Below are 26,387 nucleotides of genomic sequence, written 5' to 3'. Positions count from 1 at the left end.
AGGTTCAAACAGAAAATAATCTAACATTTTTTCAAAGACTTAGTTGTTCTTAATACCAGCAGACTGGTTAACTAAAAGTGAAAGAGGTGATGTGAGTAATACAGGGAGGGAGTTCTAGACTATTTGCTTCCATTTAAAGTTCAGTCTTCAAAAACTTGTTTGGTTGGATTGTTTGTTCTTAGTTTTTGCTTAAATTCATCATAATTTAACAATGTTTTGCACTAAGTAAGTTTGTAATAAGTAAAAATCTAGGGGAACCACAAGGTAATGGGGGCCACACACTCATATATTTAAAAGCTGGCAGATTATGCACAATTAGGTTTTTTTCTTCTCAGAATAAACCATGACGACAGCCTTTAAAGCAGATAGTACTGAAAGTCTTTTTTTTTTTTTTTTTCAAGACAAGGTCTTGCTCTGTCACTCAGGCTGGAGTGCAGTGGTGTGATCACAGCTCACTGCAGCCTCAACCTCTTGGGCTCAAGCCATCTTCCCATCTCAGTCTCCCCAGTAGCTGGGACCACAGGCACATGCCACCATGCCTGGCTAATTTTATTTTATTCATTTTGTAGAAATGGACTCTGCCTATGTTGCCCAGGCTGGTCTCAAACTCCTGGGCTCAAGTGATCCTCCTGCCTTGGCCTCCCAAAGTGCTGGGATTATAGGGATGACTGAAAGTCATTTTAAAGTAGCCCTCTGGGCCGGGCGCGGTGGCTCACGCCTGTAATCCCAGCACTTTGGGAGGCCGAGGCAGGCGGATCACAAGGTCAGGAGATCAAGACCATCCTGGCTAACACGGTGAAACCCCATCTCTACTAAAAATACAAAAAATTAGCCAAGTGTGGTGGCGGATGCCTGTAGTCCTAGCTACTCGGGAGGCTGAGGCAGGAGAATGGCATGAACCAGGGAGGCGGAGCTTGCAGTGAGCCAGGATTGCGCCACTGCACTCCAGCAGCCTGGGCGACAGAGCGAGACTCCGTCTCAAAAAAAAAAAAAAAAAAAAAAAAAAGTAGCCCTCTGGGCCTGGCATGGTGGTTCACACCTCTAATCCCAACACTTTGGGAGGCTCAAGCAGGAAGATCACTTGAGGCCAGGAGTTCAAGACCAGCCTGGGCAACATAGTAAGACCCCCATCTCTACAAAAAATTTAAAAATTAGCAAGGCATGGTAGCACATGCCTTGGGAGGCTAAGGCAGGAAGATCACTTGAGCCCAGGAGTTCAAGGTGGTTACATTACAGTAAGCTATCATTGTGCCACTGCACTCCAGCCTGGGCGACACAGCAAGACCTTGTCTCTGAAGGTGAATAAAGTGGGCCTCTGTCACATTCTTCCCTATCTTTCATAAGTAGCTACCCTCACCTCTTCTAGTTGTTGTCCCTGGTACTTACCTCCATATTTTCAAAGTTTAGGCTCTTGTCACTATTTCTTATTTTATCAGTTTTAGATCTTACTTATTGATCTCTGGCCATGGTAGAAGAGGATGTAGTTCTCACATAGAGCGAAATGACTCATACCCTCTCACTGAAAGAACCTACCAAATGTTATGTATAACAAATGAAAAAAAGAAAAAGAAAAAAACAGTCAAAATAAATTTCAGAACACCAGAAATAAAGGCCCTAAAAGCTTCCAGAAAGGAAAATAAAACAGGTCTAACCTAAGTAAAGGATCAAGAATCAGATAGCATCAAAATTATATAGTTATAAATGCCTCAGAGAACACTATCAGGAAAGTGAAAACTATCCACCTACTACAAGGTGGACGCAGTAGCACGTGCCTGTAGTCCCAGCTATGTGGGAAGCTTGAGGCAAGAGGAGTTCCTTGAGACCAGGAGTTCACGGCTACAGTAAGCTATGATTATTCCTGCAAATAGCCTGGGCAACATGAGACCCTATCTCTAAATTAATTAATTAAATAAAATAGAAAGTGAAAAGGCAGCTCACAGAATGGGAGAAAATATTTGTAAATCCTATATCTGAAAAGTGTCTAGAATTCAGAATATATAAAGAACTATTACAACTCAACAAAAAGACAACTCATTTTAAAAAGGGGCAAAGCAATAGACCTTTCTCCAAAGAGGATAAACAAATGGCCAATAAGCATGTGAAAAGATGCTCAACATCGTTAGGCACTAGGGAAGTGCAAACCAAAACCACAATGAGATACCACTCAGCACAATCTCGGGTATCTGTAATAAAAAAAAATAGAAAGAAAAGAAAAGAAAATAGCAAGTGTTGGCTAGGATTTGGAGAAATTAGAACCCTCATACCTTGCTGGTGGAATGTAAAATGGTGCAGTTGCTTTGGAAAACAGTCTGGGAGTTCCTTAAACAGTTAAACATAGGATTACCATAGGATCCAGTAATTCTGCTCCTAGGTATATACTCAACGGAAATGAAAACATAGACAAAAACTTGTATACAACTGTTTGTATGAGGATTATTTCTAATATCCAAAAGTAGAAACCACCCAAATGCTCATCAACTGATGAATGGGAAAACAAAGTGTGGTATTTTATACGATGGAAAGTATTCAACCATTACAAGGAAGGAAATACTCATATGTGCCACAACGTAGATGAATCTTGAAAACATGCTGAGTGAAAAAAGCCAGACACAAAAGTCTACTTTTGTATGATTCAGTTTTTATGAAATATCCAGAATAGGCAACTCCATAGAAACAAAGATTTCCAGTATTTTCTTTGTGCTTTAATACGGCCCTTTCTCTCTCTCTCTCCCTCCCCACCTTCCTCCACACATACATATATACACATATATGTAAATGTATACACACACACACACACACACACACACACACATACACACATATATAGTCATCTTGGTATCCACAGGGGATTGGTTCCAGAACTCCCTGTGGATACCAAATCTGCGGATGCTCAAGTCCCTTATATAAAATGGTGTAATATTTGTATAGAACCTACATATATTCTCCTGTGTATTTTAAATCTTCTGTAAATTACAGTACCTAACATAATGTAAATTCCATGTAAATAAGTATTATAGTGTATTGTTGAGGGAATAATGACAAGAAAAAAAATCTGTATCTGTCCAGTACAGATGCAACCACCTATTTTTAAATTTTTAAAATATTTTCATTCTGTGGTTGGTTGAATCCTTGGATGTGGAATCTGTGGATGTGGAAGACCAACTGTATATATGTATATATTTCTCCTATATTTTGAGGATATTTGATGGAGTGTACATCTGTGCTCAGGAAACATATGTAGTTATTAAATCAGGAAAAGCTATTGATAAATTTTCCATTTGATAAATGTACAACCTCTTAGTCATTTTGTTAGAGTATCAAAAAATATTTTCACTTCGTATGTCAAAATAAACTTAATAAGTAATACTTTTTTTCTTTTTAGACCTTAACTGATGTAAGAAATCTCAAATTTCCACCATTATTTACTCAGAAATATCCTTGTGAGGTATGTGTAATTCTCATCTTTTATATTCTTTAGAATCATCTTTAGAATGTAAGCGGTCATTAGCAGTTGACTCAGTTTCCCTATTTTACAGATGAGGAAGCCAAAGGTCTAGAGAGGAAAGAGACCTGCTCCTAAGAGCTCAGAATTTGTTAAAACCAAACACTGGAGCTGGGGCCTGGCTCCTTCAGCCTAATGTCCAGTGTTCCACACTGTAGCACCTGTGAAATTTATATATTGATAAATCTTGAATTTCCTTAAGTAATTAAGTTGAAGTGAGTTAGTATGTGTTCATTTTCAAATCGGAAAAAGTCAAAATTTATCTTTCAGTATTATAATGAAGGGTTGCATTAAAAAATGGACTTTATAACAATATATTAATACCTACATATACTTAAATTTGTTTTACTAAAAATTGTCATCATGTATTTTGTAAACTTGATGAATCTATGCCCAGGGTGGCTCATAAGAGTGCATGTTATGTTCAGAGATATGTTTAAAAACCAACAAAAGGTGTTGGTTGCTGATCTCTGCCATAATTTTTTTCTCATTAAAATTTTTATTGAGATAATTGTAGATTTACATGCAATTGTAAGATGATTTTTGAAAATCATATTATATCTGTGTTTCAAGGGTGTGATTAAATAATCCTTTATAATGTGTTAGAAAATCAAATTACCCAAAAATCGTCCATGTTTTTTTGGAATGAGGGTTGGCAAACTAGTGCCCACAGGTCAAATCCAGCCTGCCACCTATTTTTATAATAAAGTTTTATTGGAACACTGCCATGCCCCTTAATTTACAATTGTCTCTGGCTGCTTTTGTGCATCGATGGCAGAGCTGAGTAGTTGTATCAGAGACTTGAAAACTCGAATATGGCTCAAAAACTTAAAATATATACAGAAAAATTTTGCCAGCACTGATTTTAAAAACTGTACAGTGATCAAACCTGGCCGTTTTATCACAAAACAATTTTTATATTTCAGTATGTGATGGTTCAAGACATGCTCTCTCCATCCCCCATGGAACGACCTGAAGCTACAAACATCATTGAAAATGCTGTATTTGAGGACTTGGACTTTCCAGGAAAAACAGTGCTCAGACAGAGGTCTCGCTCCTTGAGTTCATCGGGAACAAAACATTCAAGACAGTCCAACAACTCCCATAGCCCTTTGCCAAGCAATTAGCCTTAAGTTGTGCTAGCAACCCTAATAGGTGACACAGATAATAGCCTACTTCTTAGAACATGCCTGTCCAAAATTGCAGACTTGAAAAGTTTGTTCTTTGCTCAATTTTCTTGTGGACTACTTTTTTTATATCAAATTTAAGCTGGATTTGGGGGCATAACCTAATGAGCCAACTCTTGAGTTTTGCTATACGTAAGGAAAGGGCTATCTTTGTTCTTTGTTAGTCTCTTGAAACTGGCTGCTGGCCAAGCTTTATAGCCCTCACCATTTGCCTAAGGAGGTAGCAGCAATCCCTAAAATATATATAGTGAGAACTAATATGGATATATTTTTATAATACAGAAGAAGGAAAGTCCCCCATGTGGTAACTGTATTGTTCTAGAAATATGCTTTCTAGAGATATGATGATTTTGAAACTGATTTCTAGAAAAAGCTGACTCCATTTTTGTCCCTGGTGGGTAAATTAGGAATCTGCACTATTTTGGAGGACAAGTAGCACAAACTGCATAACGGTTTATGTCCGTAGTTTTATAGTCCTATTTGTAGCATTCAGTAGCTTTATTCCTTAGATGGTTCTAGGGTGGGTTTACAGCTTTTTGTACTTTTACCTCCAATAAAGGGAAAATGAAGCTTTTTGTGTAAATTGGTTGAAAGGTCTAGTTTTGGGAGGAAAAAAGCCGTAGTAAGAAATGGATCATATATATTACAACTAACTTCTTCAATTATGGACTTTTTAAGCCTAATGAAATCTTAAGTGTCTTATATGTAATCCTGTAGGTTGGTACTTCCCCCAAACTGATTATAGGTAACAGTTTAATCATCTAACTTGCTAACATGTTTTTATTTTTCACTGTAAATATGTTTATGTTTTATTTATAAAAATTCTGAAATCAATCCATTTGGGTTGGTGGTGTACAGAACACACTTAAGTGTGTTAACTATTGTGACTTCTTTCAAGTCTAAATGATTTAATAAAACTTTTTTTAAATTAAGTATGGTTGACTCTTATTTTGAGGAGTTAGTCCCAAAATGGTAGATTTTCTAATTTATAAAATGGAATCATAGATCTAGAGTCATAAACCTATCCTCAAGAAAACTTCTTCCTAACCCATTTCAGACAGGTATCTTTTTCATCATCATTTCCCAAAGACTTGGCAGGCCCTTTCAAAATTCACAAGATCCATAATTGACAGACATTTGCTCAGTGCCGACCCTGTGCCAAGGACTGGAAATATAGAGAGGACTTTCCATTAAAGGGAGAACTCTCAGAGAAAAGGGCTGTGGTGATGCTAGTTGTATTGATACCGAGGTGTATCTGACATGTATCACATGGAGGCATGTGGCACGCTGGGCTGATAGGGCATGAACCAGCTAGACACAACCTAGAAAGGTCAAAATGCATAGCATCTCCATCTTACAAACAAATAATGTCTGCCACACAAGGTTATGAGCAACTTGTAAGCTGGAAAAACACTTCCCGGATCTTTGTGGATGACTGTATATCCAGACTCACTCGCAGCAGTGCTGCTCAAACCACTTCCTTCCCCAGCTTCTGCTTGGTTCCTGGCCAGCTCACCCCCGTCGTCTTCATCTCTTGGTCAGCCTGCTTTAGTTGCTATTCCTTTTCTCCCTTCCTCTTTACCCCAGCCAGGAGTGAAGGTTTGTTGACTTCTGGCAGCACACCCCACTCAGTCCCCCAAAGATTCTTTGACCCCCAGGACTTCCCTAGGAGCTAGCCATGGCAGACACTACTATTACCATTCTACTTACGGTCAAATCCAGGTCCAGAAAGGTGCTGTGATTTGTCCAAGGCCACAAAGACAGCAAGAGCAGGACCGGGATCAAAACCTAGGTGTTTAGATTCCTAATCAGTGTTTTGTCTACCCGCTTGCACCAAGCTGTCTAGGGATTGGTAAATTCTTACATGATGTAGTCAGGTTTTCTTTCATTTTAACCTGGGTTTGCCTTTGCTGACCACCAGCAGGAAAGCAGGCATGGGGTTGGGGAAGTTAAGAGCCTGGGCCAGCAACACTTAAGTCCATAGCAGTAGTCAGAATGGAGACCCCTGTGCTCTCATCCACAGCCCTTTCTACTGAGTCCAAACTCCACTGCCCCCTTTAAGTTCTGTTGTTTTGCTGGCATCTTTCCATCCCCCACCCTTGCCTCTGCTTTTAGCACATTGTATTTGATAATACTTATTCTCAGGCTGCAGAGGAGCCAGCAACTCTGATGAAGATCAGCTCCCCCTTGTTCGTTTCTAAGATCTTAGAAAGTAAGGGGACAACTTCTTGTAGTCCAGCAACATCCAGCATAAAGCCTGGTACTTGATTGCGTATTTGTAGAATTGAATTTGAGGAACCTACATATAACCCCTGCTACAATAAAAATTTGGCAAAAGTGAAGGAGGAAAGATGGCTTAAAAATCCGGATGCTAGCTGGGCGCAGTGGCTCACACCTGTAATCCCAGCACTTTGGGAAGTCAAGGCAGGTGAATTGCTTGAGCTCAGGAGTTAGATACCAGCTTGGGCAACATGGCAAGACCCCAACTCTACAAAAGATACAAAAGTTAGCCAGCTGTTGTGGTGCATGCCTGGAGTCCCAGCTGCTCCGGAGGCTGAGGTGAGAGAATTGCTTGAGCCCAACAGGCAGAGGTTGTAGTGAGCTATGGTTGTACCACTGCACTCCAGTCTGGGCGACAGAGTGAGACCCTGTCTCAAAAAAGAATCCTGATGCTAAAAACAGATGAAAGCGTCAAATCTCAGAAGTTTTTTGTTTGTTTGCTTGCTTGTTTGTTTTTGAGACAGAGTCTTCCTCTGTCGCCCAGGCTGGAGTGCAGCGGCACCATCTCGGTTCACTGCAACCTCCACCACCTGGGTTCAAGCGATTCTCCTACCAGGAAAGAGCACAGGGCTCTCCTGATTCACCCTTCAGGGAGGCAGTAGGACTAGCCTGAGGGCTGGTCTGGGGATAGGAAGCCCATGAGAAGTTTTGAAAACTAGCTACCTAGTTTGCTGTTTGCCTCCCAGGAGCAGACACAAAAGCAGACTTTTATGATGTTAGGATGGTGTGGGGGTTTTTCTTACTGACGTCTTTGTCTGGATGCATTTACAACAAAAGCCATTTTATTTCTGTGCCATTTTTCTCTGAGGAGTGGAGATAGAACAAGCTCCCAGTCTAACTACTAGCCAGAGTGGAGAAGTCAAGGGCTAAGCGGGGACTCTGGATGTTCTTTGGCTCACTGCTGGGAACATCTATGATCCCCCATAACTAGATTGTCCAGGCACTGCCTCGCAAGACTTCCCCCTGGAGAGCCTTTCCCTGCAACTACAGTAGCTGTCACCAGGTGACAGTCATGCCTAGCTTAAAGGTCTGAGAAATACATTGTTAGGTGATTTTGTCCTGTGAACATCACAAAGTGCACTTACACAAACCTAGATGGCACAGCATGATGTCTACCGAATACTGTAGGCCACGGTAACACAATGGTAAGTATTTGTGTGTCTAAACACAGAAAAGGGACAGTAAAAATACAGTATTATAAATTTTTTTTTTTTTTTTTTTTTGAGATGGAGCCTCACTCTGTCACCCAGGCTGGAGTGTAGTGGCACGACCTCAGCTCACTGTAACCTCCGCCTCCTAGGTTCAAGCGATTCTCGTGCCTCAGCCCCTGGAGCAGCTGGGATTACAGGTGCCTGCCACCAGGCCTGACTAATTTTTGTATTTTTAGTAGAGACAGGGTTTCATCATGTTAGTCAGCCTGGTCTCAAACTCCTGACCTCAGGTGATCCACCCGCCTCGGCCTCCCAAAGTGCTCACCATGCCCAGCCCCAGTATTATTATCTTATGGGATCACTGTTGTATATGTGTTCCCTCACTGACTAAAACATTGTTATGTGGCACATGACTGTAGGAGACAGTGGAGGGCTGAGATAAAGAACATTCTTCAACATGTAAAGGTATTCCTCCCTCCCCTCAAACGTTCAACACATCACGAGAACAAGCATGTCAACATAATCTAAATATGCCAGATATTGCAAAATTCGACCATATAAAGTCCCACATGCCATGAACTGCTTTTAAATTTCTCATGTTAACAATGACTTAAAACAACAAATAGGCCTAGTGCAGCGGCTCACGTCTATAATCCCAGCACTTTGGGAGGCCGAGGTGGGAGGATCTCTTAAGCCCAGGAGTTTGAGAACGGCCTGGGCAACATGGCGAAATCCCATCTCTACAAAAAAAGTAGAAAAGTTAGCAGGGCATGGTGGCGCATGCTTAGAGTCCCAGCTGCCTAGGAGGCTGAAGTGGGAGGATCACCTGAGCCTGGGAGGTTGAGGCTACAGTGAGCCATGATTATACCACTGCACTCCAGCCTGGACTACAGAGTGAGACTCTGTCTCAAAATAAACAAACAAAAAACAAATACAGGAACAGTATGTGCCTGGCTACTTCCAACAACTCTACTTCTAACAACTCTTAGTATCCCTAATCCCTTACTCCGTGCCTCCTCTTTGGAGCAGCTGAGTAGCTTTCTTTACTGATTCTTCTTCATGTTCTGGGGGACTAAGAAAAGTTTGGGGATGGGAGAGGGAACAGAGAGAACAGCCCACGCAAAGGCATGGAGGGAGAGCAGGAGTCAAAAAGAGAGCTCTCAAAGGTGGGGTGGGGAGAAGTAGACCAACTTAAGAATTATTTTTGAGTCAGAAAGGCCAGGATACTGGAATTCACTAAATACAGGTGAAGGAGAAGATGGATCCTGAGTTTCTGGTGTGGACGCTTTTATAGAATCCAGAGGAGAGTGCAGTTTGGGGACAGAAGAAATGACAGATATCCCTTTTTGAAAATGATGGATGAATATTCCAGGACTTCGTTGGTAAACAGTTAAGGTATTATTAGAAAATCGGAAGCTGTAGAAAATTACTGAACTGAGCTCAGAAGGACATGATGAGAGATTTTAAGATCCCTACAGGCTGGACACAGAGGCTCACTCCTATAATCCCAACACACTGGGAGGTCGAGGGAGGAGGACTGCTTAAGCCCAGGAGTTCAAACTAGACTGGGCACCATAGTGAGATCCCTATCTCTAATTTTTTTTTTTTAATCACAAGATCACTATGTTGGCTGAGGAAGAGGGTTGATGGGAGGGAGAAAGAGTTGGAGATGAAATCAGACAGGGGCCGTTAGCCTTTATCCAGCAAGAGGTCAGAGGGCCTGAGCCAGGGCAGTGGAAGCTGAAAGCCATCCCTTCTTTGTCCAGCAGCTGACCACGTGCTAGCTCCCAACAACCAGAGGAGGGTCTTCTATCAGTGCTCTGTAGTGTTGTGTTTTAAAGGACTTCAAGGGGTGCTATAGTGAGTGGCTCTTTGGGAAGAACCTGCTGCTTTCTCAAATGATGTTAGCTTTTAGAGTACCTAGAGAACATTGTCATAAATGACGGCAGCCACTTTGGGACCAGCTCCTCTCTTGTTAGCAGCAAGAATGTGAGTAGGAAGAGGAGAGGAAACAGTGCCCAATTTGTTGGCATAGAGCTCTACTGCCTCCCAGGAAGAGCCTGGGAGAATTTTCACCACCCAGAAAGGTCACAAACTTGCCCCAAAGGAGTGAGAGGGTTTGATATTGATACTGAGAAGTAATGAAGGAGAAAGGGTGCTCTTTCTCCAAAAGGATCTTTTCATGACATACTCAAGAAAACAGCAGTCCAGCCTCACCAACATGGTGAAACCTCGTCTCTACTAAAAGAAAAAACACAAAAATTAGCCAGGCATGCTAGTGTGCTCTTATAGTCCCAGCTACTGGGGAGGCTGAAGCCAGAGAACCACTTGAACCCTGGAGGTGGTAGCAGGAATTGTCGATACAAAGACCTGGCCCAGGAGGAAGAGGAGCTCAGGCAAGCCGAGATCGCGCCACTGCACTCTAGCCTGGGCCACAGAGCGAGCCACCATCTCAAAGCAAAACAAACAAACAAAAAAAGCCCAGCTGAGTAAGTGAAGATATATTCATACTATAGATAACTCAATGAGTCAGTGGCACAAGTGGAATTACTAAATGGTTTATTAAGCAGATAAATGACAAATTCAAGTTGCAGAGAAGTGTGAATAGTACAATTGCAACCAAGTAAAAGAGTTTCTAAGTCTGTTTGAATGGAATTTTTCATGGGCATAGAGGAAGTTTCGGAAGGATTCTCACCAAATGCTACACTAGTTACCTTACAAGGGTAGAGCTGGGGAGGGTGGAAAAGATTATTAACTTCAATATGCATCTCAGCATTGTTTTGAGTTCTTTCCAATGCAGATAAATAATACTTTAATCCAATGTGATTAATAAATTAGATTTTAAAATTAAGGAAAAGGAAACCAATAAACAACATTTACAATATCTTTTTTTTTTTTTTTTTTTGAGACAGTGTTTCACTCTTGTCACCCAGGCTAGGCTGGAGTGCAGTGGCGTCATCTCGGCTCACTGCAACTTCAGCCTCCCAGGTTCAGGGATTCTCCTGCCTCAGCCTCCCAAGTAGCTGGGATTACAAGCATGCGCCACAACGCCTGGCTAATTTTTTGTATTTTTAGTAGAGATAGGATTTCACCATGTGGGCCAGGATGGTTTCAAACTCCTGGCCTCAAGTGATCCACCCACCTCAGCCTCCCAAAGTGCCGGGATTACAGGTGTGAGCCACCGCCCCTGGCCAGCGTTTATAATATCTTAATTGATCTCATATTTGTATTCTGCTTTATAGTTTATTTTACATAGCCTCATTTAATTCTAATAGGATCTCTGCAAAGCAGATATTTTCATCACTGTTTTATGTGAAAAAAAATGCAATAATTAAAATAACTACAACAGCCTAACAGGAAGCCTGTAATAATACAGTTATCATTGCATTGCCCTCGTTAGCATAACAATCCCCACTTTTTTGAAGAATCCCCAATTCAGAGAGCATTTTAGAGGAGTAACGGGTGATAGGACAGCGCTGGGCTTCGGAATTAGGGCTGGCTGCATTACTTCTTCCTTGTTTACAATTTTCCTTCAGCTCTCCAATCTGTTTCCTCATTGCAAACAACACATTTTGAAGATTAAACAATAAATATAATATGTAGTGTAGAACCTGGTAAATAGAATTCAACAAACGGAATTTTAAATTCTAAAATGGGCACAGTCCTGTGGTAGGGTTATTCTGAGGACTAAGTGACAACTATGAGTTAAAGGGTCATACAAATATGTGTGACTTATTTTTCTTATGATTATATGATGGAAGAGAAAGGCACAGAAAAAAACCCTTTAGTAAAACACGCAGCATATAAAAACTTTATAATGTTTATGCATAAATGTGGACATTGAATATGCCTATGACAAGGACTAGAGTCTGGCATTTGATTGGGTGAGGACAACGTGTTTTGCAAATATAAAAGTATGGTTATTATTCAAGTAGTGAAGAAACGCCTTTGTTGTATAGGGATTTCGGGTTGCCCAGGGGGTGGAGGAGGGCTGGGAATGCCTCCTTTCTCCCAGGCCTTTGACCCTAGCTGCCGGTCTACAGGAATCAGCGGGGAGCCGGGGCGCAGCGTGGCCGGAGGGTTTGGAGATGAAAGATAGGAGGATGCAGTCTGGATTCTTGGGGCTGGGGCAGGGAATCTGGCTCCGGCGCAGCTGGGAGCGGCTGCAGGAATTGTCGGTACAAACACCTGGCCCAGGAGGAAGACGAGCTCAGGGTGGCCAAGTGGGGACGACAGAAGCCGAGGCAAAGCGGGGGCTCCGCGGGCCCGCGGCGCTCTGCGTTCCCTGGCAAGGGCCTTGGGATGGAGGGTGGGGGACTGAGTGTCACCGAGTCAGTCCAGTGCGGTGACTGATCCTCTTGCGACAGATGCGGGAGGGTGGGCTGGGCATGAGAACCACCGGCGATGGAGGCGTGGCGTGCAGGAGATGCTGGCCAAGGAGGAGGAGGGACAGGAGGAGCCCGTCGCTCTCCTAGGTTAATTACCACTCACTCCGCCCTCGGGACAGATTCGTCCGGGGCGCAGACCTGCTAGGCAGCCAGAGGGTGGCTCCTGGGTAAGTTTCAAAAACCAACGTTTCTGGAAGGCCTGCTGCGTACCATGTCCTATACTAGGCAGTTTATATTCGTGGTATCTTATAGAATACCTTCAATAACCTTGGGAGATACTATGGCCCCCATTTTACAGAGGAGGAAACTGAGGCTTACTGAACCAAAGGATTTCCATGCAATGGGTATAATCAGGCAAATCATAGGTGAATTGTAAGTAGTTTTAAAAAAAATTAAAAGAACTCTAGCTACTCATCAGAAATACAAGCTGGGCACGGTGGCTCACGCCTGTAATCCCAGCACTTTAGGAGGCCGAGGCGGGCGGATCACGAGGTCAAGAGATCCAGACCATCCTGACCAACATGGTGAAACCCCGTCTCTACTAAAAATACAAAAATTAGCTGGGTGTGGTGGTGCACGCCTGTAGCCCCAGCTACTCGGGAGGCTGAGGCAGGAGAATCGCTTGAACCCGGGAGGCAGAGGTTGCAGTGAGCCGAGATCGTGCACCACTGCACTCCAGCCTGGGCAACAGAGCAAGACTCCGCCTGAAAAAAAAAAAGGAAAGAAAGAAATACAAACGAAACCAACAGTGGATCCCATTTTTCTGCTATCACGTGGAAAACATTTAAAAGATTTATGTGTGTAAGCAAAAGTGTGATGAAAGAATTATCTCATAGGCTGTTGTTAGAAATGTATCTTTATGATTTTTTTGTATCTGTCTAAATTTGAAAGATAATTTCTCTTGAAAATTCCACTTTGGGAATCTATTCTTTAAAAATAATCACACGAGTAAATGTTAATCTTAGTGGGAAAGGCAAGTAAAAGAGTTAAGGGTTTTTTAAATGTGATTGACCCACTATTATAGGGTTGCTGGAAAATACTAGCCTGGAGGTCCAATCAGCTCTATCCAATTCCAATAATCATGACCCTCAGGCAGCTTCGCCATAATCACTGCACTCTGGCATCACCACGACACACAGGCTCCTTTTCCAAGTGTAAGGGCTGTTTACCTGCAGTAGATTCTCCAAGAGTGCTTGCATAATTCACATTTCTTGCAAGGCCTCTTTCAAGTTGTTTTTCTTCCTTTCTTTTATTTATTTTATTTATTTATTTATTTATTTATTTTTGAGATGCTCAGGCTGGAGTGTGGTGTCACAATCTCAGCTCACTGAAAACTCCACCTCCTGGGTTCAAGTGATTCTCCTGATGCAGCCTCCCGAGTAGCCGGACTACAGGCGTGCACCACCACACCTAGCTAATTTTTTGTATTTTTAATAGAGACAGGGTTTCACCACATTGGCCAGGCTGGTCTCGAACTCCTGGCTTCAAGTGATCCTCCTGACTCAGCCTCCCGAGTAGCTGGACTACAGGCGTGCACCACCACACCTGGCTAATTTTTTGTATTTTTAATAGAGACAGGGTTTCACCACATTGGCCAGGCTGGTTTCGAACTCCTGGCCTCAAGTGATCCTCCTACCTCAGCTTCCCAAAGTGCTGGGATTACAGGCATGAGCCACTGAGCCTGGCCTCTTTCTTTTTTTTCAGAGAGGAAGTCATATTATGTTGCCCAGGCTGGAGTGCAGTGACTATTCACAAGTGTGATCAAGTACACTGCAACCTCCAACTCCTGGCCTCAAGAGATCTTCCTATCTCAGCTTCCCCAGTAACTGGGACTACAGGTATGCACCACCCATCCACTACTTCCAAGATTTAAAGAATCAAAAGTTTTAAGAACCTACATTTTCAACACTCACAGGTGATTCTAAGGCACTGCTTCTCAATCTTGACAGCACAATAGAATAATAATGTGACCTTAAAAAAAAAGAATAGCCAATACCCAGGCAGCACTCCAGCCCTGTAAATCACAACCTGTGGGTGTGGAGCCCAGACCTCCAGATTTTTTTAAGCCTCCTGATGATTCCAAAGTGCAATCAAAGCTGAGAACCACATGCCTCCCCTTTCATGGTGGCTACAGGACCAGGAGCATCTGCAGAAATGCAGTATCTCAGGTTCTACTCCAGACCTGCTGGACCAGAATTCATGTTTTAACAGGAACCCAAAGTAATGCACACAAACAATATTTGCAATAGACTGTGGTGAACTTTTAGATTTATTTCAACCCTTCTCCTGTACTGGCCCTACCCTGACTGCTTCTGGGACAGGCTGGCACTAACAAGATAAAATACACCTGGGCCATTGTTCATTCTACTAACATCTTCCAAGCAACTCCTAAGAGGAAGGGACTATTCTAGAAGGGACCTACAACCATTCCCCCAGATCCCTAAGCTGTGGATGGACAAATGCAGGCTGAGTAGGAACTAGCTTCAAAGCAATATAAATGTTGACAATGAGAACTCTAGGTTTGTTGGAAACTTAGAGTAAATCAACAATGGGAGACATCTAGCAAAACTTCAGACACAAGCAGGTTGCATTCATTGGTCCCTACCACCTCTCACGGGACCTCAGAACTGGTCTGCCCACCTCCAGTCTTGAACCAACTCATGCTGTCATGACAGAATATTTTACAACATAAATCTGGCCATGCTAGTTCTTCCCTGCTTAACATCCTCTGAAAGTCCCTGGACATCCTCAGGTTCAAAGTCAAACTCATGAGCTTGGCATACAAGACCCTCCACCAACTTACCCAGTTGCGCCTTAATTCTTGAGAACCCACATGTGCCCATTCTGCTTTTCAGGAGTAACAGATGAACTCCTGGCCTTTTCTCAAGCTGCCATGCTCCCTAGCTTGTCTGTCTGTTACCCCCTTACTTCCTCTACCCACCTGAACCCTCACCCCCTGGAAACCCTTCCTCTCAGGTCTCTCCTCCAGGATCACAATCTTGGTGAATATCCTCCTGATCGGCCCTCATCCCAGTGAAGGCATGAACAAGACATAATTAGGAAGAGGCCTGTCACCTGACTTTGGGGGATTTTTTTGTTTTTTGAGTCTTGGTCTCACTCTTTTGCCCAGGATGGAGTGCAGTGGCATGATAATGATTCACTGCAGCCTCAACCTCCTGGCCTCAAGTAATCCTCCCACCTCAGCCTCCCAAGCAGCTGGGACTACAGGCATGCATCATCACACCCAGCTAATTTGTTGTTATTGTTGCTGTTATTGTTTTGTAGAGATGAGATCTCACTCTGTTCCCCAGGCTGGAGTGCAGTGGCACAATCATGACTCACTGTAGCCGTGACCTCCTGGTCTCAAGCAATCCACCTCAGCCCTCTAGTAGCTGGGACTACAGGCATGCACCGCCATACCTGGATAATTTTTGTATTTTTTGTAGAGACAGGGTTTCCCCATGTTGTCCAGGCTGGTCTTGAACTCCTGGGCCCAAGCTATCCTCCCACCTTGGCCTCCCAAAGTGCTGAGATTACAGTCATGAGCCACTGTGCCTGGCCCTGACTTTTCATTTGAAGGCCTGTCCAGTGAGAGCAGTTTGACTCTGTTCTCAAGGCATAGCTTTTAAGAGCCAAGACCCACCTGAGCTTGGACACATCAGGATATGGTTTTAAGTGTTTAACAGAAACCCAAATTACCAGTGACATAAACCAAGGGTTCTCAACCGTGGCTGGGGAGATTTTTAAATATCCAGTGCCGGCCAGGAGCCACCAGTGGCTCACACCTGTAATCCCAGCACTTTGGGAGGCCAACGTGGGTGGATCACCTGAGGTCAGGAGTTCGAGACAAGTCTGGCCAACTGGGTGAAACCCCATCTCTACTAAAAATACAAAAAATTAGCCAGGCATGGTGGCAAGTGCCTGTAATCCCAGCTGTTTGGAAGCTGAGGCAGGAAAATTGCTTGAACCCAGGAGGCAGAGGTTGCAGTGAGCCGAGATTGTGCCACTGCACTCTAGCCTGGGCAACAGAGGGAGATTCTGTCTCAAAAAAGTATCCAATGCCAGGCTATACCTCAGGCCAATTAAATCAGAAATTTAGGAGAAGGAGAAAGAATCAGTATATATAGATATATATATATATATATATATATATTTTTTTTAAGCTCTGCAGGTGATTCTAATGTACAAGTAAGCTTGAGAAACATCGACTTAAACAATTAGAGGTTTATTTTATTCCACAGGACACTCTAGACCTGACGAGACTGCTGGGTACCACTCAAAAATCCAACCTCCTCCTCACTGCCATTTCACCATCCCTAGGGTAGGGCCCTTATCCACGAGGTCCAACTAGGTTCATAACTTGTCCAAGCACCAGGATGCAGGAGGGGAAGGGCATGGCCTGGGAAGAGGCATATACCATTTTTGCTTATGGCCCATTGGCTGGGATCTAGTCACATGGCCGTGTTTTATGCAAGGGAAGCTGGGAAATGTAGTCTTTATGCCAAGTGGCCATTGCTCAGCAAAAATCTTAGGTGTCTGTTAATACAGAAGAGTAGATGGCTATTGGGGAGAATCTAGCAGAGCTCAACCTAAGGAAGAATATCCTCAAGAACAGAAAGGTCATGTACTGGGATAGGATGTGGCAGTGTGTGCCCTGCCACCTGGAGAAGTCATCATGCCAGGGGAGAACCACAGCTCAAGGCAGTCAGATATTCACTCAGTCCACAACTCAATTCTTTCTCAGTCACCACAGCCAATATACTGGCCTTCCTGTTCCATGAGCACACCCAACACTCTTCATCAGATGGTCTTGTGCTTGCCACCAAAGAGCTTCTGCCCAGAGTTTCTCCTGTCATTTAGGTCTCAGAGAGGTCTCCATTTTTTTTTTTACTTTTTTTTTTTTCTGAGATAGAGTCTTGCTCTGTGGCCCAAGCTGGAGTGTAGTGGCACGATCTCAGCTCACTGCAACCTCTGCCTCCTGGGTTCAAGAGATTCTCCTGCCTCAGCCTCCCTAGCAGCTGAGATTACAGGTGCCCACCACCACACCTGGCTAATTTTTGTATTTTTAGTAGATATGTGGTTTCACCATGTTGGCCAGACTGGTCTCGAACTCGTGACCTCAAGTGATCCGTCCACCTCAGTCTCCCAAAGTGCTGGGATTACAGGCATGAGCTGCCGCACCTGGCTTGCATTTTTTTTTTTTTTAAAGTGTTTATAATCTCTCTCTCTCTCTCTTTTCAGAGATGGGGTCTTGCTTTATTTCTCAGGCAAGAATGCAGTAGTACAATCTTGGCTCACTGAAGCCTCAGCCTCCAGGGCTCAAGGGATCCTTCTGCCTCAGCCTCCCAAGTAGCTGGGACTACAGGCACATGCCACTAAATCTGGCCTTTTTATTTTTTGTAGAGATGGAGGTCTCACTATGTTGCCAAGGCTGGTCTTGGACTCCTGGGCTCAAGCAATCCTCCCGCCTTGGCCTCCCAAAGCACTGAGATCACAGAAGTGAGCCACTGCACACAGCAGTCCTTATAATCTTGAGATAGACTACTAGGGTTCGAATCCTGGCTCCACCATTCACTAGCCATCTGACCTTTCTGTGTCTCAATTTTCTCATCTATAAAATCGGGATAATAATAGTGCTTGTCTTTACTTATAAAGTTAAAGTTAAAATGGTAAATTTTATATGTGTATTTTATTGAGCATTTTCAAATTTTATGTGAGCATTGTTAAGAGCACTTGGTTATCTCTTTCAGGATTTCACCCCCAGGCTCTTTGCGGATCACCAATAATAACCTTGTTGCTATTAATACATCCAGTGCTAAGTCCTCAGTCCTGGCCCAGCAACAGCATCCGACGCTGCTGATCGGCAGGTTGCTCCCTCCTCCCTGTCACCTTTCTTCACGTGATCTCCAGAACACCAGAACCCTGTGGTTTTTGTCCCACCTCAAAGCTCCCTCCATCCGCCTGACCTTTCAACTTTGACCTGCCCTAGACCTCAGTCCTCGGACCACTTCCACTCCTTGGCAAGGGACCGAGTCTCCTGATTTTCAATGCCATCCATATGCTGTTAATTCCTGAGGATCTATATCCAGGCCCTCATCTCTCTCCTGGACTCTGCCCTGTGTAGCCAGCTGCCTCCTCAAATCCTAGAGGCATTTCAAACTTAATATTTCCAAAACCAAACTGATCTTCCCAAAACCCATTTGGACTATCGTTTTCTCCATCTCAGTGAAAAGCAGGTCACCTTTCCAGTTTGCACAAGCCAAAAAATGGAGTCATCATCAATGTCTCTTTCTCTCATGTGCTCCACAGCCAATCTGTCAAGAAATCTCAGGCTCTGCCTTCACACACAACCAAAATCCAACCATTTCTCCATCTTGTCCACCTCCACAGTGATTGCTGTGGTCCACGCCACCCCTACCTCTCACCTGGATTATCCTGCTTCTCCCTTCGTCCCCTCTGTCTTTTCTCAATCCAGTGGTCAAAGTGATTCTTCTAAAACAGAAACCAGGCTGGGCGTGGTGGCTCACACCTGTAATCTCGGCAATTTGGAAGGCCAAGGCAGGTGGATCACTTGAGGTCAGGAGTTGAAGACCAGCCTTGCCAATATGGTGAAACCCCATCTCTACTAAAATTACAAAAATTCGCTGGGTGTGGTGGCATGCACCTGTAATCTCAGCTACTCGGGAGGCTGAGACAGGAGAATTGCTTGAACCCAGGAGGCAGAGGTTGCAGCGAGCCGAGATCGCACCACTACACTCCAGCCTGGGGAAAAGAGCGAGACTCTGTCTCAAAAAAATAAAAAATAAATAATAAAACAGAAACCAGGTCTTTGTTCATTACTTTGCAGTGGCTCCCGTCTCACTCGAAGTAAGAGTCACAGCCTTTATAAGGGCTTACCTGCACCTAGACAGTCCTGAGAAACTTTGTAACTACCCTGACACTGCCTCCCAGGCGCCTCCCCAGGGTCTGCCCTTCCTGTTCCTTCAGTCCCAGTTCTCCCCGTGTGAAGGGCTCCCCTTCTCCAAGGTGTTGCTCAAATGCCACCTGCTCTGAGACACCTGGTGTCATAACTCTGACATCCTCCTTGCCTGCTTTGTCTTTCTCCACTCCACTTACGACCTTCCAACATGCCACGTTTCCCTCATTTTATTTATTGTCATTTTCCCCAATTAGAATGGAATCTCCTTGTCTTATTATTATTTTCATTTTTGCCATATTCCTGGTACTTAGAATTGTGCCTGGTACACAGGTGTTAAATATGTATGTGCTAAATGAGAGAAAAATGATTGAATTAAAAATCATTTTTCTCCAGGATTGTGGGTCTGTTTCTTCATAGTATAAAGAACTCAGATGTGTCATTTATGTTGCAAATATTTTCCTACTTTGTTCTTTGCCTTTTAATTTTTTTTTAATTTTTTTTGGCAGGGTCTCACTCTGTCACTCAGGCTGGAGTGCTGTGGCATGATCTCGGCTCACTGCAGCCTCCACCTCCCAGGTTCAAGTGATTCTCCCACCTCGGTCTCCCAAGTAGCTAGGACTGCAGGAGCACACCACCATGCCTGGCTAATTTTTGTACTTTTGGTAGAGATGGGGTTTCACCAGGTTGCCCAGGCTGGTATTGAACTCCTGGACTCAAGGGATCTGTCGGCTTCAGCTTCCCAAAGTGTTAGGATTACAAGCATGAGCACTGCACCTGGCCTGCCTTTTTATTTTATGGGGCTTTTTCCATGCAGGAAGTTTAATTATTAGGTAGGCAATGTATTAATTTCATTTTTTAATTTGTAGTTTCCAGATTTTATGTCATACTGTGAGAAACTTTCTCTTTATGTGTGTTTGTGTCTGTGTGTGTTTATATATATATATTTGTTGCGGTAAAATACACACACAAAATTGACCATTTTAACTATTTTTAAGTGTAGAGATCTATGACATTAAGTACATTCACACTGTAGTGCAATCATCATCACCATCCATCTCCAGAACTTTTCAACCTCCCATTGAAACTCTGTACCATTGAATAATAACTCTCCATTTCTTCCTTCCCCAACCCCTCACAACCACCATTCTTCCTCCTGTCTCTATGAGTCTGACTACTCTAGGCATCCTATACAAATGGAATATATATTCTTTAATGTTTGGAAATTAATGGACATGTTTTGGAATGTTGCAAAGCCAAAACATTCTTTTTAATTTTTTAAAAATAGAGACAGGGTCTTGCTTTGTTGCCCAGGCTGCTCTTGAACTCCTGGGCTCAAGAGATTGTCACACATCAGCCTCCCAAAGTGCTGAGATTACAGGCACGAGCCACCACTCCGGGCCCCAAAACATTCTTGAGATACACTATGGTTTGGATATGGTTTATCTGCACCAAATCTCATGTTGAAATTTGATCCCCAGTGTGGCAGTATGAAGAGGTGGGGCCTACTGGGAAGTGTTTGGGTCATAGGGGCAGGTCCCTCATGAATGGCTTGGTGCTATTCTTGAGGAAGTGAGTGAGTCCTTGCTCTCAAGGGACTGGGAATGAATTCGTTCCCAGAAGAGTAGGTTGTTATAAAGCCAGGACACTCTTCATGTTTTCTTTTCTTCGCTTGAGTCCACTTACCCTTTGACTTTCTCTGCCACATTATGACACAGCATAAAAGCCCTCTTCAGAAGCCAGAGCCATGTCTTTGAACCTCCCAGCCTGCAGAACCATGAACTAAATATACCTCGTTCTTATATAAATTACCCAGTCTCATGTGTTCTTTTATAGCAACACAAAATGGACTAGTAAAAGATATTTCTTTTTTTTTTTGAGATGCAGTTTTGCTCTTGCTGCCCATGCTAGAGTGCAATGGCTTGATCTTGGCTCACTGCAATCTCTGCCTCCTGGTTTCAAGCAATTCTCCTGCCTCAGCCTCCCAAGTACCTGAGATTACAGGTGTCCACCACCACGCCCAACTAATTTTTTGTATTTTTAGTAGAGACGGGGTTTCACCATGTTGGCCAGGCTGGTCTCGAACTCCTGACCTCAGGTGATCCACCTACCTCAGCCTCCCAAAGTGCTAAGATTACAGGTGTGAGCCACCACACCCCAGCCGTAAAAGATATTTCAATCCGTGCATGCTCTGATCCACCTTACCCTAGCTCCCTAGTTATAGTTTATCTCCAGCAAAGACTTGCCACTGTCTGTCCAAGACAGTGGACTGTGCATCCTCTTCTGCTATTTCTCAGTGTGTGATTCACATGGCACCAGTGACTCTGCCGCCAGTGAACCATATAAAACAACAGATTACTGGAGTTCACACCAGATCTAATGACTCTCCATCCAGACCTGGCAGAACTGAGGAATCAGCATTTGACCCAGGCACCCCACTGCCATCCCCTGCTAGGAACTCTCAGAGTCAAAGATCAACCGTGAGTGGCCACTTGATCTGGAAGAGGGCACACTGCCATGGAAGCCTGGGGCCTAAACCCTCACCCCTTGGTTGCTGGTGCTTTCTGTGAAATGAGTGTAAGAATTCCTGTGTCACAGAGAAGAAATGAAGTTGGAAGATAATACCCTCTGTGGCCATGTTTTGTAAGCTCTGAAATATATACATAACATAAAAAAGCTGTTAGCATTACCTTCAAGCCCCCAGTCTGTCTCTGCAGCCTCTGCCATGGGGTCCTTCCCAAGGCCAAGAAAAGACAAAAGCATCCATAGAGTTGACATCATGGTGGTGGCAGGCAGCACAGAATCTACAAGTAAGGGTGGGAAAATAGGTGTCAATCGATTCTCTTTTATATTAATAATTAAAAGAAACACTGTATTAAACCTTTAAAAATGTTAAGTGCATTCATGTACTTTCTTTTTTGTATCTTGTGAGATGGGTATAATTATACTCCTTCTACACATGAGAAAACGAAAGGTCAAAGTGAGATTTTTATGGGAGGAGAAAGCCAAACCCAGCTCAGCCAATCACAGCTCAGCCACCACCCGTGTGACATTTGGCCAAGTCACCGGAGGCCTTGGTTTTCTCCACTATAACATAGGCCTGATGGCTGTATTCACTCAATGGTGGAGATAGGTATTGAGTAAGATAAGGTATGTGCTCAGCCCAACATGGGGGCTGGCACATTGCATGACATTGTGAGTCTAGTTCCAGGATATCTGCTCCCGATTCTCTGCTCTCAGCCTAATATTGAGGAACTTCAGGGGACCCTAAAAAATACAAGAGGAATGAAGGCATATGGGGATGGCTGCTGGAATCCAGCCATGCTCTGCCCAGCAATAAACTAGGTGAAGAGTGAAGAGTTTTATTCTGAGACTATTAAAATGTCTGTTGACCAAAGCAGGCTCCCCCTGGATCTATTCACTAAACACAGCTATTGGACCAGGGCAGAGCTGGGACTAGGAAGACACAGGGGTTGATCGAGACACCACCTAAACCCAATTTGGAGTTCCTATTGTCCTGCTTTTCCCCAAAGGCAACTTCAGTTGGAGAGAGTTGAATTCAGTGGGCAAAGTTGTGAGCCATCCTCAGGAATGTCTGTCTGGGTCACTTTACCTGATATTGGCAGGTAGTGACAGCTTCCTTGCACCCTGCCTGGAGCCTGAAGCTGCTGGGAGCAGTTACAGAAGACAACTAGAGCCCTTCTGTCTCTTTCCTGTGCAGGCCCTTGGAAAACCATTTCTCTCTCTCACCCTCATTCCTTCCTTCAATATTTGTTGAGAACCTGCTATATGCCAGGTTTCAAGAGCAAGAAAGAAAGTAAAACACTCCAAAAGATTTTCAAAAAAGAAATTATTCTAAAGATAATGCATATTAAAATTAAATATGGCTGGGCGTGGTGGCTAACACCTGTAATCCAGCACTTTGGGAGGCCGAGGTGGGCAAATCACTTGAGGTCAGGAGTTTCAGACCAGCCTGGCCAACATGGCAGAATCCCATCTCTACTAAAAATAGAAAAATTAACCGGGCATGGTGGCACATGTCTCTGTTAGAAACAAGTGTGCTCGGTGCTGCAAAGAAGAACCAGCTCTCAGGCAAAAAGTTTTCTCAGCAAGGCAATTACTTCTACAGAAGGGTGCTGCCTGCGTCAGCCACGATCGCAAGAGCACCCCAACAAAGGAGAGAAGGGGTTTTTATCCCTAATGCAGTTCCTGTTTCTGTGTCCTTTCCCCATTGGCTGGAGTTGGACCTCACAATCTAAGCTGACCTGATTGGCTAAGACTTAAAATTCTCCACATAGGGTAAACGCGCAATTTGCTAAAAGAGGAGTGGGGAGGAGAGACTGTCTGTTACTAACTAGGCAGGAGGGAAGGCATGCCTAGGCATGCCTGGACATGTGTGGGCACAGCAAGGGGGTTGGTTACAGAACAGAAGGAAGTTTGAAACTCTCTCTAAATAAGGTAGCCAGACGAGGACTTTGAAGGCCAAAGTGGAGAAAGGGGAAAGCAGGGAGAAGGGCTAGCTTATAACCTTACAACTCATAAGCAGGGAGTGAAGTTTTGAAGAGGAACTTAGTTGTGCTAACACCTGTAATCCTAGCTACTCCGGAGGCTGAGGCACGAGAATCGCTTGGACCTGGGTGGTGGAGGTTGCAGTGAGCTGAGATCACGCCTGGCGATGGAACGAGACTCTGTCTCAAAAAAAATTTTTTTTAATAAAATAAAATATAGCTCACAATGATTGAGCAGTCACTGTTTGCCAGGGCAGGCATTGGGTGTTCACTCATGGACTCCTCACAGCCCCCCTCTGAAAGATGTAGGAACAAAGGGACTTAAGAACACACAGAGAGAACAAACTGTTAGGGACAGGGGGTTGTCAAGACAGGATTCTTCAGAGGAGGCTGTGAAGGCTGTCAGCTGGGGGAAACCGGGGGAAACCAGGAGAAAGAGTTGTTTACAAAAAGTAACAGCAAGTGGAAGGCAGGAGGTGGGAGAGGGGTGAGTATGCGTGTAGGGCAGGTTGAGATGGGGTTAGAGGGAGGGGTTGCTGCCTCCTAGGAAGGGCCTTACACTGTGGGACCCCCCATATGGTGGTTATACAGGGAGATGATGAATATGTAATCAGACCTGTGTTTTTTGATTCCTCTAGAGTTAAAATGGGGAGGACTGCAGGGGCCGTTCCCAGGTGCCATAGAGGGGGCCTGCTGCAGTGGGGTCTGAATGGAGGGCCAAATCTGAAGGAGATTTCTGAGGCAAAATCTTAGGACTTTAGTAGCTTTTTCTCAGAGCCGTTTCCTCAGCCTCCTGTGGGAAGGTGCGGCAAGCACCTCAAAAGCAGCGTGTTGGGGTCTCAACTCATCCTTCTCTCCTGTGCCTGATCCCTTCCTGGGCTCCCCTACCACTGTCCTCTCCTGCTCCAGCGGATCCAGGTCATGGCTCACCTTCTTGCTCTGTCCATCTAGGGGAGAGACAGTGATGGTCTCTCCAGAAACAGACATTTCCAAGGAGGTTTCTGAACATCTCAGATTAAGACCTAGTGAAGGATATCTCTGAATCCAGCTGATCTTCTTGGTCCAGGTAGTTGTTCACACTGATGGCTATTAATCAATGAAACTTGGACATTAGGGAGCAAGACAACCGTTTTTATTAAAGTTTTAGAATAGGCCGGGCACGGTGACTCACGCCTGTAATCTCATCACTTTGGGAGGCTGAGGTGGGTGGATCATCTGAGGTCAGGAGTTCAAGACCAGCCTGGCCAACATGGCGAAACCCCGTCTCTACTAAAAATACAAAAAATTAGCATGCACCTGTAATCCCAGCTACTTGGGAGGCTGAGGCAAGAGAATCGCTTGAGCTTGGAAGGCAGAGGTTACAGTGAGCCGAGATCGTGCCATTGCACTCCAGCCTGGGTGACAGAGGAAAACTCTGTTTCAAAAAATAAATAAAAATAAAAAAATAAAGTTTTAGAATAAAGTGACATGCAAGTTTTCAAAAATGACTAAAACTTTAGGGTTGGAATCAAATCTGGGATTTAAATTCTGGCTTTGTTACATGTGGACTTGAGCCAGGTACTTAACCTCCCTCAACCTCTGTTTCTTCATCTGAATATGAGGATGGAATAATATATGTGGTGTGTGCAGCAAATATGTATTGTTACTAATGTTTTCACCTCAGCTAAAGCATTTTGTAGAAATTCCATGTGTTAAAACCATCAGCTGATCCACATGATCTGTCACTGAAAAAAAATTATTTATTAACAAGCATTGAGATGCTTTCTTTTGTAGATACTTTCTTTCATAGACATCTTAGAAGGCATGTTATGGATAAAACAGATTCACTAAAGATTGTAACAAGATAGGGTGAAAGGAATGTACTGACCAGGAAGCATTTTACAACTGATGAAGAGATAAAGGGTCTTTGAAAAGTTATTCCACCTCACCAGGGATCAAAGAGACTGTACTCTTATCAAACTAATAGTCAGTCTTCTTCCTTTCTTTTCTTTCTCTTTCATTCTTTCTTTCTTGAGAATAACAGGGATGATAAGGACACTGTGAATTAACTACTCTCATAAATAGCTAGCAGTATTCTAAAGAGATACACCTTTCTTTTATTTTTTCTTTCCTTCTCTTTTCTGCCTCCCTTCTTCCCTTCTACCTTTTCCTCCCTTCCCTTCCCCTCCTCCTTCCTTCCTTCCTTCCCTCTTTTCCTCCTTCCTTCCATTTTAATGTTTTATTGTGGATAATTTCAAACATACCCCAAATCAGAGAGAGTAGGATCATGAACTTCCAAGCACCCATCACCCAACAACAATTTTTATTTTGTCACTGATATTGTTTGACCTATTTCCTACCCCCAACAACGCTGTTTGTTTTGCTAGAGCTTTTTCAAAACAAATTTCAGACATCAGCTCTTCAGTTAATATTTCAAAAGAAAATGATCTCTAATAGATAATAAATGCTTAAACAT

General features: G+C 43.7%; 2 protein-coding genes across 2 annotated transcripts in view; one reads left to right on the top strand and one right to left on the bottom strand.

Annotated features, from left to right (window-relative positions):
• Positions 1 to 5,621, top strand: part of EIF2AK3 (eukaryotic translation initiation factor 2 alpha kinase 3) — a 72,137-nt gene extending 66,516 nt beyond the window's left edge. Inside the window, exons 16-17 of the mRNA XM_003268790.3 lie at positions 3,383 to 3,445; positions 4,429 to 5,621. Coding sequence (XP_003268838.2) covers positions 3,383 to 3,445; positions 4,429 to 4,629 — 264 coding nt within the window. The 3' untranslated portion in view covers positions 4,630 to 5,621. The remainder of the gene's footprint in view (positions 1 to 3,382; positions 3,446 to 4,428) is intronic.
• The window catches only part of LOC100590087, a 36,705-nt gene extending 13,130 nt beyond the window's left edge, over positions 1 to 23,575 (bottom strand). Inside the window, exons 1-2 of the mRNA XM_003268791.3 lie at positions 23,038 to 23,575; positions 22,115 to 22,228 (exon numbers count right to left, since the gene is read on the bottom strand). Coding sequence (XP_003268839.2) covers positions 22,115 to 22,228; positions 23,038 to 23,161 — 238 coding nt within the window. The 5' untranslated portion in view covers positions 23,162 to 23,575. The remainder of the gene's footprint in view (positions 1 to 22,114; positions 22,229 to 23,037) is intronic.
• Positions 23,576 to 26,387: the final 2,812 nt, after the last annotated feature.

This window comes from Nomascus leucogenys, chromosome 14 (genome assembly GCF_006542625.1).
Source record: "Nomascus leucogenys isolate Asia chromosome 14, Asia_NLE_v1, whole genome shotgun sequence".
NCBI lineage: Eukaryota > Metazoa > Chordata > Mammalia > Primates > Hylobatidae > Nomascus > Nomascus leucogenys.
The sequence above is the reverse complement of the archived record's forward strand: the minus strand, read 5'-3'. Positions and strand labels throughout refer to the sequence as shown.